The sequence below is a fragment of the Rhipicephalus microplus genome, unplaced genomic scaffold (assembly GCF_043290135.1).
Source record: "Rhipicephalus microplus isolate Deutch F79 unplaced genomic scaffold, USDA_Rmic scaffold_18, whole genome shotgun sequence".
Lineage (NCBI taxonomy): Eukaryota > Metazoa > Arthropoda > Arachnida > Ixodida > Ixodidae > Rhipicephalus > Rhipicephalus microplus.
In genome coordinates this window covers 2,494,301-2,510,496 of record NW_027464591.1, presented here as the reverse complement: position 1 = coordinate 2,510,496, position 16,196 = coordinate 2,494,301, and the positions used below count along the sequence as shown (strand labels likewise).

General features: G+C 46.6%; 1 protein-coding gene across 1 annotated transcript in view; it reads right to left on the bottom strand.

The window, feature by feature from the left end:
* Positions 1 to 9,284: 9,284 nt before the first annotated feature.
* The window catches only part of LOC119185557 (phosphate-regulating neutral endopeptidase PHEX-like), a 34,784-nt gene continuing 27,872 nt past the window's right edge, over positions 9,285 to 16,196 (bottom strand). Inside the window, exons 3-4 of the mRNA XM_075883618.1 lie at positions 10,081 to 10,230; positions 9,285 to 9,326 (exon numbers count right to left, since the gene is read on the bottom strand). Coding sequence (XP_075739733.1) covers positions 9,285 to 9,326; positions 10,081 to 10,230 — 192 coding nt within the window. The remainder of the gene's footprint in view (positions 9,327 to 10,080; positions 10,231 to 16,196) is intronic.

Sequence of the window (16,196 nt, the reverse complement as noted above, 5' to 3'; positions counted from 1 at the left end):
AGCTATACCCACCACCCCACCGATCCCTCAAAAATTTTCACCAAATATTATGGCGTCGCCTTCAGACCCGAACCCTTCCCTCCCCCTATTTTCTTTCCGCATTTACCCGGGAGCGTAGGCCCCGTCCTGTGCTCAATGCACTCACCCCCACGCTACCCTTACCCACATTCTCATGGAATGCCCGGCGGACCCTCCCCCGCGGGGCCCGGAGCCACTGACCGCATGGGAGGAATGGGAGACCTTGCTGCGCTCGACGGACACGGCCAAGCAGAAAATCGCCACTTACTGGGCCGCCCACGTCATGGAACTGCATGAACTCATGAACGCATAGCGCAGTGGGGTCGTGCGGGGACCCTGGGACGTAAGTGTCCAAATCCCTTGGTCTAATAAAGTTTTACCTCCTCCTCCTCCTCCTCCTCCTCCTCCTCTTCAGTTTATGTTCTGGCTACGATTTTTTTCTTTGGTCACGGCGAGAATCCGGCTGGAGCCATATGCGCATGCGTACTCGTTTTGAACCTTTTGCATAATAATAAATAACACCACCAGCCATTTGCAACATCACGTGCAAGTAATGCACCAATTACAGACGCGGATATCAGAGAAAAAGAGGCCTAATCGAGAGAGTGAGGAGGACTGCTCGAGAACAATGAGTGAGGATACCTTGTTTTATCTAGGGACCTTAGGAGCAGCACGCTTGTAGCACCACCGTGCAACGAGCGCGGGAAGCCGCCGGGTAAACATTTCTGCGCTGCATCGACAAATGGCGCCGGTCAGTTGAGTGGCGATCTCCGACATGTCTGGACGCAGTGACAGCCGTCTGAGCCCAGCACAGTCCCTTATGCTGACAATGTGTGACGGTAAGTTAAGTAAAAACAACTTGCGAATGAACTTATCTTTTGCGAGTGACTCGAGCTGTAATGCAGCCCCTTCGCGCGTTATTCATGAAGTTGTGGAGTTAACACCTGTACCGGCGCCGACGTATTTAACCACGTGCATGTTTCTTTAACGTCAAATCGAGACAAAAACGCGTGCGCTGGTTGTTTAACACTCCTTTAACTTGCTGTTTTAAGCTACGGCGGTTCGTTCATTCCACATATTGAATACCGAAAATTTAGACTCAGCCGCGTAGATGAGAGCCAACATTACCTTTAGAGAATGGATTCGTCACGACATGACATGATTATCTTGAGAAATAAGCGCATACCAGTCATGAGTACTGTAGACAGACATTACTGCTGCCTTGTTTAAATCGCTCAAGTTAGAATTCAACTTCGTCATTTATGTGGTTGATCAACCTGCCATTTCAGTTGCCTGCATACGCACAGCTGAATGCGTCCTCTGCAGCAATATACGCTTTTGCATATAACCGCTTGTAACAGCTATAAAAGTCGTATTAATGAAATTTATTGTTTTTCGTAGGTAACGAGCCAAGCCCAGTCTCGCCCGTGGACGCAAGCAATGCAGATAGCTTGGGTACTCCTTGCACGAGTAAGCATAACCCTCGCTGCTACTTTTTTTTCCAGTTGTCATTGTGGTAGACTGTCTTCAATCAGGCAGGCCTTGACTTCAGTGTTTACTGCCGCCTTGCTCGTGTACTTATTTTAATGCTGCAGTGCCATCAAAAATATTCCTTGTGTGGCCATTCGAACCACTGGTTTTTCTTATTACACAAAATCTGAAAATTTGCAGAAATGTCCGCGGTAGTCCAACCCTCTATTTCTTTGGCCTTTACTGCAGCCTTGCATGTACACCTTTTTTTTTTTGCTTACAATAACGCTGCAGTGACCTCAAAAAAAAAAAACTTGCAGGGCCATTCAAACTTTAGTTTTTCTTGCTAGTATACAAAGTCTCAATGTCACTTGTGCTATAACCAAGCATTTATTTTGTTTTCAATGTAAACAGGACCATGGGGAGAAGGAGAAACTAGGCTTTTATTAACACTCTATTCCCAATATTGAAGCAAGGCTGGCCCAATGAAAAAATTTCGGAGCAAGCGGGTCATGGATGAACACATTTCGAAAGAAATACTTCACATGCTTGGAACCTGCCGAACCGCTACACATTGTGAGTCGTGTTTCAAGACCATAGCGAAAAGAAAAAAAAAACTGCAGACACAAACAAGACATCCGGCCACACTCGCTGCCAAGTGCCTTATGAAGAGTTTGCCCAAATAAGGGCTGCAGACGATAAAATTGAGCCTGAAGTTCTCCGTGGTGTGCATTCTGTGACCTTCAAGAGTGTACCCAAGCCAGTTGATGAAGCCAGCACATCTACCAGTGTAACTGCATCCTCTGAAAGTACCGAACACGATAGCTCCGAACTTCTTGACTACGCTTGCGAGACAGCAAAGGAAGCAGGCCATGAACGAAGAAAAAGAATGAAAAACAATAAAACTGGTCGTCCCAGTGGTGGTAGCCAAATGATGCATATGCAGTATTTTTTTTTTGAAAGAATGGAAAAGATCAACAAAGAACGAGAAGCGAAAAGGGACGAAAGAGAAAAAAGAAGATAGGAACGGCATCTTGAACGAATTAAACTACACAAGGAGCATATTGACGCACTAAAAGACCTAGCAACAAAGGCAGGCACATAAAGCACAGCATGCCCTGTACACAAATCTGCGTATGCACATCAAATTCTTCAATAAAACTTAGTTTTGGCATTATATCAACTTGTCTTTGGTTCCTGCTCCCATCACTCCCTATAGCTGCTGCATCAAAGCGTTTCTTTTCAGTTCGCCTAGACGGCGCAGCACACTTTCGCGGTCAGTCTTTGGCTGCCTGTTTTGGTCCAGCTCGGCGCGCTCCTCTCTGATCTGTAGCAGTGCATCTTGTCTAATTTCTTCTCTCTCTTCTTCAATCAATAGGTCCTCCACACCAGTGTGACCACTGTCCAGGCATATGTTGTGGAGCACACAGCATGCTATTATAAACTGTGTGATCTTGTCCACTTTGGTAAACTCAATGTATCGAAGTTCGCGAAACCTCTGCTTCAATAAAGCAAAAGCATTTTCTATCACCACCTTTGTAAATGATAGCCGATAATGGAACCTGCTTTTATCTTGTGTCATGTTGCCTTAATTTTTAAATTGCGTAAGCAGGTGCTCCCTAATAGCATATGCAGCATCTCCAAGGATGTGGTACTTGTTCACCTGGCAAAGTGCGGGCAAATCTTGTTGTATACTCGATAAGCTCCGCACACGGGAGTCGTGTACCTTGCTTGGTGGTCCAGTAAAAACGTCTTGAAATCTCCCTTTGCTATCGCAGATTCCCTGCATTGTCATCGACACCTCGTCGTGTCTGTTTATATATGTAGACCTAACATTATTCGCCGGGCAGCGCATCGGAATGTAGGTCCCTTCGATGCATCCTATAACACCTGGGATTCCTGCTAGCTGAAAAGAGAGTAAGCAATTCCTAAGTCAGAATTACCAGTATACGCAAAGGCTAGAAAAATGCGCAAATACACTGCAGTTTGCAGCATTCAGTCTAATAAGTGGAAATTATTAGGCGTGATCAGCCAAGCCATAATTCCATTTTGTGTTTACTTGATTTTCCAAGAATAAGCATGCAGTACCTTCTACTATATTGATCTCAGGGACATAAACAAAATGTCGAAGTTCAAAAGGACTGCTTCTTCATGCTTGTTTTATCATTCCTCGACAATATGCTTGACTGTGCATAAAAATAATGTAAGGCAATATACAAACTTACTTTCTCGAAATCACTGGCCAATGTATCTTTCTCTAGTCCAAAGTGTATGACATCTGGAGCAATTTTGCACTGAAAGCCAAGAACTCTATCAGTCACAGCGAACTAAGTGGACTCGGCCATGTCAAAGAGGACCACAACCTCTCTCATTGAGGCCATGTTGACAGCATACCTATCAATATTGTGCAGGTTATGAATTTATTTGCGTCGTAACAAGAAGATGCAGCAAAATACATGCAACTGCATAATGTTGCGTGTAAACCAAGACTTGAATCCAATAATGTGACTGCTGAAATGACACTAATTAAAGCTTCATGCGGAAATCACTACATAATTGCACACGTAATGTTTATGAGTGCTCTGCGTCGGCCTCAAACTGGCCATTTATTACTATATTTGTAGTATTTGTCACTTCGTGATATGACGAGTATTCATTTGTGCCATATTGTGCGCCAAGATGAAGTGAAACAGCACGTGTTTGCGTAACCCCTTAAAGCGAACCAACATTATAGAAACCACAACATTAATAAGGTCGTGCACACGTCGAAAGCGTAGTTGGCCTCAGGCTGGAAATGTTTGTTATTGTCCTTGCTAATCAACATCCACAGAAAAGGCTATATAATCCGCTATGGAATTCCATGTTTTCCGCGAAATAAAAGGTGGAGGGAGGACGACGTGCTTACGGTCGTTTTTGTTGAGGCTGTACACGAAGTACGGCCTCAAGGTTGTCAACACCTTTTCTTAGCATTTCTGGAAGCAGAACGAAAAACGCTGTTCCTGTAATGCACTTTTTCAAAATGATGGTGGAAGCACTAAGCAGCATGACTCCTTGAAAAAAAAACCCGCCGTTAACTGAAGAGATGATTAGGAACTTTTTTCACGGTGAATTTTGACACATCTGATCGTAATAGAGAAGGAAAATTTGACAGAAGCCTGGCATCTATATTGACAGTTGAGTTACACTGCATGTCGTACACTGAACATTGAAGCAACGCGTGTGGCATGTAGCTGACAGAAAATGTAACTTGCTCACCAGAGGAACGAATGAGAGAATGTGCTCCTCGGGCGTTTTCACGGGCACACCGCCATGGTTTCTGTCTGACGGGTAAAATTCCGATGCCTCAAACTGTTTGATGAGCTCGTAACACGCTGAATGAGCCAGACGGAAGTTAGTGCGAAACTGTAAATGGAGATAACATTACGTGCTGTCATGTTTGCCATGCGGCCCGAGCTTACCTGTTTATCGGAATAATTGCTGACAACGTTCGAACGTATCATTGGACTTTTAGAACAACAATAGACTTGGCGAACAACTCGGCGAACTTGCTAGCATAAATCTGGCAATCGTCGTCGTCGTCGTCCAAACTGCTAGCGTCAAGGCATTCGTCTGCGAGCTGCTGTAACAACAGCATTGACGTTTCCTCTGCCTTCATTAGCCTCCTCCTTTTTGACATGGTGTCCTTACGGCTTCGTAGACGCGAACTCGCCACGCAAAATACACGCAACGAACAACACCGGCGATGGCCCCTTCCAGAATGTGTGCTCGCGCTGTCACCTGCCGGCAACCAAGAGCTTGTGTCACGTGATCCGTCCTCTCGGCCAGATTGCGCCACGCTCTCACTTCGAAGTCAGTGGTGCAATTATATACTAATTCCAAATCCGGACGGAGGTGGTCTGTCGGTGATGTCAAAAAGTGGGCGGTCCGCAGCGGCCGCGAAGACGAACGGAAGTGAACAGCCAATGAGCGAAATGAAGCCTTGCGTCATCATTTGGACGTGTACTTGGGGACCGTATAGCAAAGTGAAAAGTGTTTGTAACGTGTTGAAAAATGTTTAGCTACTATTGATCACTATCAAAATGTGTTGGCACGAGTTTTCAAACGTTCAATAAGGAATACGGCACAATATAAACGTATTTTTCTCGTTATTGTTTTGAAATGAGGTTAAATTTAGCAGGACGGTAAGTAGTGGCGCTAAGTACAACCCCGTTTCAAGCAGTTACTATTTCTATATCTCCACCACTATACAAACCTAAACAGCGCAACTTTCGAAGTTGTTGGCTCAGTCGAGCGCAATCATGGTGGAGGGCAACGGCACCAGTAGCCAATAGCTGCAGCGGCTCATCCGCGTTTCCGAGGCTCAGCATTCGCTGGTGCTCGTCTTTATGGACGAACACCCCCAGCTCGAGGTGAAAGCCGTCGAGCTGCGGCACGGCGTCACCGACCGGCGGCGGCTGTGGCAAGAGCTCAGCGACGTGGTGAACCATGAAGTGCCTGCGCAGGAGTGGCAAGCTTGGTGGCGCAGGTTGGTGCACGAGACTCGCCGTGACGCCGCCGCCATCAGAGAGGCACAAACGTGAGTGACCGTCGAATGGCGCGGGCGATTTGTTCTTTGACATTGGTGTATATTTTCAGGGGCACTGGAGGGGGTGGGCTGCCTGGCTTCCGCGGCCGGGTGCTACAGTTGACTGGGATGACACGCTCCAGTGGCGTCTTTGGTCTCACCTATCTACAGCTAAGCACTCTGCCGCCGCAGTATCACGGGTTCCTGAGTGGTGCCATGACAGAGTTTGATATCTGAAGGGGTGCCTTTAGTGGAACCTTGTTAAACGGGAATATAGTGCAGGAGAAAGTATTTAAAAGTGGGTAGGTTTATTAACTAAAATCTCAGTTTTCAGCCCTTGTAGTACAAGGGGTATTAATTTATCATAAAACACGCAATGCCTGCGGGCAAGTGCATGTACTAAAATGGTACTACATGATATCAATGACCACTGAATAGCTGCAGAACATTTCCGCAGATGTTTAGTACGTAAGGTTGCAAAATAGCCAGAGTAACGAATACCCACTTTCCGAAAGATCATGCTTACTACACTTTCCAGCAGGTGGACGTTCTCACTGCTGTGGTGGAAATGGATGTGGAGGCCACTGAAGCGTCTGAAAATGGCAGTGACACAGTAACACGCAAGCATCTGAAAACTTGGTGCTTTATTGAGCGCAGGAACGCAACCTTGAGCAGGGCGACAAGGTGCTCAAGGTGAGTAGACCCTTTGTTTACATTTTACATAAGGGGCGTAAGCATTCTCCATGCTCTATTATGATGACTGAAACCAACTCGTGCTGTAAACAAGAACCATGCATTGTATTGAGGGCATGGTATTGGGTATCTGCAATGATAAACTGCCGGGCAAAAGGTTGGCTAGCCCTGAAAAGGGCTGTTTCATGGTGAGAGATGCATTTGAGGACATTAATAAACAGTAGTTTCAACAAATGTTTGTTGGTCCGCACGAGGAGGGCATAGCTTTGACACAAAGCTTCACACTTTCATTGGATGCCATCAGGCCAGTTGATCTTCAACTGAGGGGAAATTGTTGTGCCCGTTGCAATTCTTGGCAGAAGCAGCAGCTTCCAGTCACGAGATGGTTAAGGGTTTACTGGCTGCTCACTTAAACATTTACACCATGATGATTCATCGCAGGTGCTGCGGGAGATAAAAAAATCAACCACCCGCATCGCTTTTGCAGCACGGCGTGTGGCAGCGGCACAGGAGAAGGCGGCAGCTGTGCAGGAGGGCACTGACCGTGGCTGAGGGCTTTCTGCGAGAAAGGGATACGTAGTTTAGTTTAATTTTTCGTCATGTGTTCAATGTTTTTTCTTGTCATCATTCATTAATGATTTGTTGGTTTCAATGTGTTTAGGTGCTGCTCTTCATTTTCAATTTTATACACTTCGGGAGAGATATACATAGTTTAGTTTGTTTTTTGCCATGTTTTCAACTTTTTATCATTCATAATTGGTTTAGTTTTTTTGATATGTTTACGTCTTGCTGTTCATGTTCTATTTTATACGTTTTTTGTTTGCATTTAGTACATATTACTAGATTTAGGTTAGCATTTACTTTGTACAAGGAGTACAGCATTTTTTATGTTCGATATATGCATCTCTCAATGCATGTTCGAGCTGTTCCAGTGGTTGTGTTTTCCCCACATTTAAAAGGTGTATAGTCATTCACACGGAGACCACAAGTGTATAGTTGACATTTTCTGTTAATGTGTCTGTGATATTTGAATTGTCCCACTGTGTTTTCTAGCTCACTGTGCTTTTTTATGCAGCATTATCACATAGTGTAGTAATGTGATATCTCTTTGCACCACACTGTTTTGCAGTTCACTGTGATATTTTCATTTCAGCACAATGAGGCTAAGGTGCAACAACTACATTCTGAATCTTGTTTGAGAGCGCTAAGCTATTAAGTGGTCATCTCGCACAGTTTCACAAATGAAAATGGTCATCATCACAGCCACATGCCAGCGATTGATTTCATCCAGTTTTCACTGGAAACAACTCGTTGCGGGAATAAATTTTGAACGTGGTATGGTTTGGGAGCCGCGAAATGGCTGAGCGAATTATTCATGCTGTATGTTATCAAAACAACTCGCCTGTTGTTTGCCGTCATGATTTGCGTACTTTTTAGCATTGCAGCATGACTGCAGTCGAGAATTCTAATCAAATGTTATTTTAACATTCATACATTGTTTAGGACGATGAGCAAAAAACCAGCACAACTTGACGAGCACGATTGCTCGTCAAGCCTGGCGTGCACAATTGAATGCTTGTAGTCAGTCACTATGAGAAGATATGGACTTATGTATCATGTGTTCATGCAACATGTTACTAATGAAATCGCGATTTTTATGCGTTCTGGTGAAAGAAATTCTGAGACGTTGCTGCATTGTTCGCACAATTTTGTGATAGCAACATTCAGCACACAGTGCCACTCACATATGCTTGCTCCAATCTAGTCTGTTGTGACTGTGATCACTGATATGGAAAAGAGTGTTCTGTTGCATATTTCATGTGCCATTTAAAGAAAATGCAGCATTTTGGCATTGCCACCTTGCTTCATATTGAAGCACGAGTAAGTACTTCGTGTATTGAAGTGTGGCAAACACAGCCCTGTCATGTCTAGATCCACTAGAATTAGTGTAAATAAATTATGTGTGGGATAGGAAAACATGAAAACTCACCGTTCCTGTGCACTTCAAAAAAGGCCCAAGACAGCGCTGTGCTGCTGCCGTCTCTGAGCAGCACGTTGCGTGGTGTGAGCACATGGCTCCCCCTTGTCATCCTCAGCTGGTGGCATGTCCACAACATACTCGTCGAAGGTCCAGTCGCCTGCATGCAACGCAATGTTGTGGAGAGCAAAGCAAGCATAGATGATTTGCACTGCCCGATCGGGGTTGTAGAGCATGGTTCGAAAGTGCTGCAAGCAGCGGAACTTGCTCTTCAACACGGCGATACATCTTTACACAACAATACGCATGAATGCGCGCTCCTTATTGTATCGGCCTTCGGAAGTGTTGCACGGTTGACTGCCAAGGACTGGAATGAGGAGCCATGGCATGAGGGGATAGCCTGCGTCTCCTGCAATATAAGCATAAAAGCTGAGTGTTCTGCCCAAATAGTACACATTAATACTTACCAAGCAGATATTCGCCAGGCTGCAGATGTGCAGGTAGGCGCGCACGCATTGGGTTGTGTTCCCACACCCAGGAGTCGTGGCACGAATCTGGGGATCATGGGTCCATGAGAAGAATGCGCAGCCATGCTTTGAACACCTGCGATGCAGAGCGATATAAAATAGTACTGCATTTATACTCAGAATAAATCCCTTTTTTCTACGCATACCCAGGAAACAATGCGTACTAGTACAGTCATTGGTACAAGGAGCTTCACTTAGAAGGAAACACAGGGTGTAGCACACTGAGGAGTGGGGAGCGTAGGGGCAACACCCCCCCACCTCTGCTGTACACATGGCTACGACTTCCACTGAAAGATCAATAAATGAAAACCTACGTGTTGCTCTTGGGAAAAAACTCTCGTGAATGCCAAAGCCAGCTCTTGCGATTGTAAGCACTTTCGTGTTGGAAATACTTCCCTGTCGTGTATATATTACTGCTACGTCTGCTGCCTATATTACCGATTACCTCTAAAATGCACAACTCAATTGCGCATGCATGCCAGTGCAAAAACGGCAACTGACTCACGCACAAAACACTTGACACCTGTTATTACCGAGGCCTTGCGAGCCACCAACTAGCTCGCACCCAATTTCCTGCAGGTTCTTTTTCCTTCGTTGCACTACTACTTTTTCCAGCTTTGGCGTCACAACGGAACAATTGCTCCGATGGGTGAGTAAGAAAGGATCCTAACGGTACTTACGATAATGACGTTCAGGACATAACAGTCCTTTCTGGACATGCAGCTCGCCGTGTCGGCCATTCTGAATCCCTCCGGCTTGCGAATGGTGACCAACGTGCCATCGGCACACGCCAGCAGCCCTGGGATGCAACCGCGTAGCGCAAACTCTGCCTTTTCCTCATCCTTAGCAGCTGTTGTCAGTGGGAAGTCGGCCAGCTTGTTCCTAGCAGCCACGGTTATGATTGCCTGCGTCACCAAGTGGATAGTGTTGCTCACGACCGGCTGAGACTTGCCGATGTGCTCCTCACGATCAACGCTCCTCTAGAAGCAACCGGTGGCGAAAAATCGCAGCGCACATAACAGTTTCCTCTCTGTGGAAAGGCCACTGGCTCGCTGGCATCCGATGACAGGGACAAGTTCGTCGCACAAGCTACGCACGGTTCGTTCGGACAGACGAGAACATTGCCGGAACTCTTCTTTGGTGAACTTTTCAAATGCATCTTTAACCTCGCTTCGTCGTCCGTGCTTGGCTGCAGCTGCCGCACAGGCGAGACGAAAAACCGTGGCAGTGGGAAACGCCAGGTTGTCCAAGTGCCCGGATGCTGAAAAGTCGAGAAGCCCTTACTTTTCCATACAATCCAGGCCACCTTGCAGCCAATTCAATCCATCCGGTTCCTTTCGAACGGTCTCGCCGACCGTTCCTTCGCCTTCCTCCAAAAACCGGACAAAAACAATCACGTGACACCCCAGCCCACGTCACTCAGAACGTCACAGCATTCATCACGGCTCGAATAGGCCAATCGCGTGTGACTCAATGGAACAGACCGCCTTTGTCCGGATTTGGAATTTGTATATAATCGCACCAAGGTTACAATGGCTGTGCTTGTGTTGCGCCAAGATATCTCGTAATTTTTCTTACAGTCCCCAAAAAGAGAAGAAGAATCTGGGAAAGTTATTTTTTTTTCTCTTTTCTTCTTTCGCCGTGATAGACAATGATGGGAAACAGCATGCGTATGTCCCCCGGGCGCACGACGGAGGTGATGCGCACCATGAAACTAGCCCAAACTATAGTGTTCTAGAATAATGGGTAGTGAGCCCACTCTACGGGGAGAGGGTACGTTGCCGTGGCGCAAAAAATGTCAACGAGTTTTCGTTTTCTTGAGTGCCCGCGTGGCGGCGCTACCATCGTCAGCAATGGAAGTTTTCACCTTTTCACTCTGCTTCTGTGTTGGCTGTGTGTCGTCATCGCTGCAGGTTTACGGCCGAGCAGTGCTTTGTCAATACGTTTAATTTTTCAGTTCTTATAGTTGTGAATAATGTAGATTGGTAGTGAACACCTCGCGGTCATCGACACTTAGTGCGGAATGGCACCACGTCGCCAGAACCATTGTTATGCACCCGGATGCCAGACGGGCTACGTTCACATAAAAGGTGCTCCAAAACCGTCACTCTTCGTCGTCCCCAGGGATGAGAGACTGAGAAGACTGTGGAAGAATAATTTACACCATGCGGACAAGTCACTCGAAGACACAAGTGCGGTTTGTGAACTCCACTTCGAGCCTCGGTACGTAATTCGCGATTATGTACACACCATCGGCGGTAAAGAAGTGCGGATCCCACGCGGGAGGCCTATGTTGAGCAGTGACGCTGTTCCCACTATTTTGTCAAATTTGCCATCGTATCTCACCAGAAAAGCAGTGAAAGAAAGGCCGCCTCGAAAAAGGAAGTCTTAGGCCGCGTTCACACTGGGCATTCCGGCCGCCGAAAGTGCTCCAAATCCGGTTCGGCGGCGGCAAAATTCGCCGAAAGGGCCCTCTCCCTGCCGATCGCTTTCGGACCGATTTTTGCGGCGTCTGCCGCCGAATCGGTCACCGCGGACCAATAGGAGCGCTAGTCAAGGAATTTTGAAAAATGGCGGCCAGGCCCTACTCACTTGTTATGCCGCAGTGCACGTAACTGAATGTTGAAACCAATGGAAGTTTAACCTACTCTGTGCCCATTTCGCGTCCGTATTTCGTGAAAGAAGTGACCGAGCTTGCTGTTGGCGCGACCGAGCTTGTTGCGGTCTTGCAGAGCAAAACGAACCCACCAACGCCGCTGGCGTCGGTGGTTTTTTCTGCTCTTCGTGCATTACAAGACAGCCACTTGCCAGCAAAGTAAGCCGTACTGTCTTTTCTTGCTTCTTGCGTACGAGAATCGTCGAAGTATACACCACCGTATAGCGTAGTAGCGTTCGCGAGCCGCGACAACAACCGGGTGACAGCGCATCCATCCCGTGTTCGCCCCGTAGTAGATGGCATATCCGGCGGTAAGGGGCGCGTCCAGTGCGAACGACGCTGCGTTTCGGCGGCAGGGGAATTTCGGTCGCTGTAGAAAGCGGATGTCTCAGTGTGAACTAGGCATCAGAGTCATGCTTCGCCAGTGAAGCGCCGGCTGTGCACGAGTGGCAACTCGACGGTGTTGCACAGAAACGCCGTAAATACTCCGGATCCAGACGCTGCAGCATCAAGGCCAGAAGACGAACAGCTGGCCATCGATGTAGAAGCTTCTTCTTCAGAAAATCCGCAGGAAGACCGCAAGTCTATGTCGTTATTTAGCTGTCTTCAGGTACGATCGCCGCACTGGACTAAGCACATCTTTCCAGATCACAACGGCATTGTGTACTGCACGTCCATGTTGACACCGAAGAATGAAGTACGATCGGAAAAAGTGGTCATGTTTTTTGAGTCACGCATTGCGAGCTACTGCAAAGTGTTCATTAGAGGTACCCTGTTGAAAGAAGGCACCGTGGAAATAGAGGCAGCAACAGAAGAAGTGCTGAAAACAAGTGATCGTATGTGCATTTGCGTTACCCCTCAAAATATACGGTTTCATGCAGTGACCAGCCGTGTACTTTGATCTAGGTGGACGTTAAAGAACCCTAGATGGTCGAAATTTCCAAAGCCCTCCACTACGGCGTCTCTCATAATCATTTAATGGTTTTGGGACGTTAAACCCCGAATATTGTTATTATTACAGTGACCAGCTATACGGTTACATGCTGCGTAGACCTAACCTAAAATGACTTTGTAGCAAGATTGTGCCCTGCCTTCCACCAGACAATTAGGAAATAGTGCAAGCTAGCTTCCTAGCCGAGCTTTAACATGCAGGCGTGCTGGCTGAGTTTGTGCCTTTGTAATGATGAAATGAAATTGTTCCTGAACCATCTTTTGGTTGTTGGACATGGCAGAGTAGATTTCTCGGGGTTTTTAATAACTATACTTACGCAGTTACACATTTGTTAGACCTATGTACAAGCTTCTGTTCCTGACATGAAGCTCTTATTTTCAAAACAGAAGCACAGTATTCAACCACTGCTTTAAACACACTTTATTCACTTCATGTGGAACGGCTCAGCTTCAGCTGCTTGGTCCTCTGCCGCTTTCCTCCCTTGTCACTGTTCAGTCCTTTCACAAAAATATGAAGACGTGTGACAATGTAAAAACTAATTACTTTCGCTGTTAGAGTAGCTGCATGCACACTGCAACCGATTTCGATGGAAAGTCTGTGCTGAACAACTGCCAGCATGTCCATAATGCTGTCAGAGTGCAGCTCGCTCTGGCCGAAACAATCTGTGAATATACCTTCGAGCTTTTCCACGAAGCCGTACAGCTGACTAGAGGAATGGAGGAGGCCTCTTCGGACACAATAGTTTAATAGCCAAGCACGCTGAAACTTTCACCAGCTGAGCTCACGGTGAGCAGCTTGACGCAATCTTGACATTTTGTTCTATCATTGACAACGTCGTGCAACACAGCCCGAAATATGGTAAATGAGCCGAAGTCGCTTCTGACCACGTGTTGGTTATGGTCATACAAGCCTGCGGGCCAGCATGCTGGTGTACCACGATTTTTTTTTTGCTTTCCCTTCAGCTGCATTGGTAGCAGCAGTTTGACTGCACTTCTCGCTATCAGTTGATGATTCGAGCGAGTCAACTTCCAGCAAAGAGGCCAGGGTACCCTCCTCGCAGTTTCCATGGCTAACAGACCTAACCAGACCCTAACATAAGAGGCAATTCACAGTGATTGGGAACTGTGTTGGAGTCGGGTGATCATTATTGCTAGGAGCTTGTCTTACACTTCCGACGAAATTCTCGAGTGGGTCCTGGCTGGTTCTTTATGTTATTAGGTACTTGTATCCAACATTGAATGTTAAGAAGGTAAGCAACTCGAGAGTGCTTGAAATTGGGACACGCAATCCAGCTGCTGTGGAGTCACTTAAAAATCCAAGGGTTCCTTTGGCATGCCTTTTCCACTGATCAAGGTACTACAGCAAGTCCTTCAGGGTTTCTTCTTTCAAGGAGCCTGGCCGGAGAGCTTCAGCAGCATACCGTGATGCAATCACTGATGTCAACTGGCTCACCTTGTTGAAAAAATGGCATAAAACAACAATGCTTGAATTCTTGTTTACGTGGCCTCTCGGACTACAGCCACCGTTATGTCGTTGAGCTAAAAACTGCAAACTCTTTCATTGTCTCTTTTAGGAATGTTTACTGAAAACATTCTATAAGCTAGCTGGCAGGAAGATTGGTTAGTCTGGGGCACGGTGTTGTCTAGGGTGAAGGCCTCGTCAGGTGATTTGTTGCCTAAGCTCTAGGACCTAATTCACTTGTGTATTTATGTCTTAAATAAACGAGTGAACTGTGTATTTATGTCTGAATAAACGAGCGCAGAGAAGGGCTCTCCTGCGAGGTATCCACACCTCTTTTCCCTCAGCAATATGCACATCGTCTCTGAGCACATAACGCGGCTCGAAGTAAAGCTCGCACACAGCGCTGGTGTCTTCCAGGGGCATGTCCACTCAGCGCAGGTTCTTCTCCCATTGTTTACGCCTGTTCTCATCCTTCGGGACGCCAAGCAACGAAAGCTTCGGCCCACCCTTCACGAACACATAGCCTGGTTGGCACCCAGGCGCGTAACAGTGGTTTTGCCGATATTGCAGCATGGCTTAGGCACTAAAGCACATACCGATTTCTTCAGCGGTGCGTACGGCTCACATCTGCCGGCAAAAACTGGGCGCTACAATGGCCACAGCAATAGCGCGTCGCTCAACAAGTGCTTCTGCGTAAGAGCTGGCCAGCACTTCCAGCCGCCACGCTCACCCAAAGTTCCATTATTGGCGATGCCAGTGCCGCCACCTGGGCGAAAAGAGAAACACACACTGGCGACGTTTGTGGAGACACCCAACCGCATACTCTCCGCCGGGGAGTAAGCCTACTGCCCTCTTCTAGTACACTGTAGTACAGTCACGACGGTGAAGTGTACTAGCAGGGGGCAGTGGAGTGAACGAGGCGGCCGCGCCGTATCTCGGCTGATTCTCCAGCGGATGACAGTAGCGGCGGCGCTTTAGTTCTATGGTACTGAAGATCTCAGGAGCGTCTTCATTGGGAGCGCGCGTGCGAAAGCGTGTAATTGCTAGTTTTTAGCGCGTTTAGTGCGTTTCTGAGCCTTCACAAGTGTATGCACACCTGCTACGTACCATGGTGAACAATTAAATACGCAGGCTTGTGAAATTGCGTCAACACATTCACTGTTTCAAAAACCAACCGACAAAAAGAAAATAGAACACGTTAAGTCGTAATTTGAGCGGATCCACCTAGCTTCTTACTCAAGCAGCCGTTTGAGCTACGCGACATCATTTGTGGCTACTGGCGAACTACAAAGAGAGGATAAGTATCAATATTGCGAATAAATAATACGCTCGCTATGTCGGCAATGTCTACGATACCCAGAGCACTGTTACACAGAGTACACATACACGATACATACAATACCCGGAGCACACATGTGCTCGATTGTTTCATGAGAAACCCGAGTATAACTAATGTTGTCACAACATTTATATTGGCGACGACTCAGTTTCGTCATGTCAATGTTGCGGAAGAAAATAATGTTTTCTGAAAAGCTCGTATTGTTTAAACCGCGTGCTTTCGCGCTTACTCTGCTTCTTTTATGTAAGCTTCAAGTGCTTATAATACCGGGAGGCCGATCTGAAGGAAAGCGTGTACCTAAGAGTCATAAATTCTACGTGAATGGGGTTATCATGAGCATAATAAAAAGTACCAATTGTATATATAGACCGTCTGTTAATCTGCGTAAATTCACTGTAACCATTTCTTATTTTGTATTCACAGCTCAAATTGTGCTGCTTTCCAAGTAATATATTGGCGTATGGCCATTGCAAGCCCAGCAATGGCCATACATACACACTCACACATACACACACAAACACACACACACATCTATATA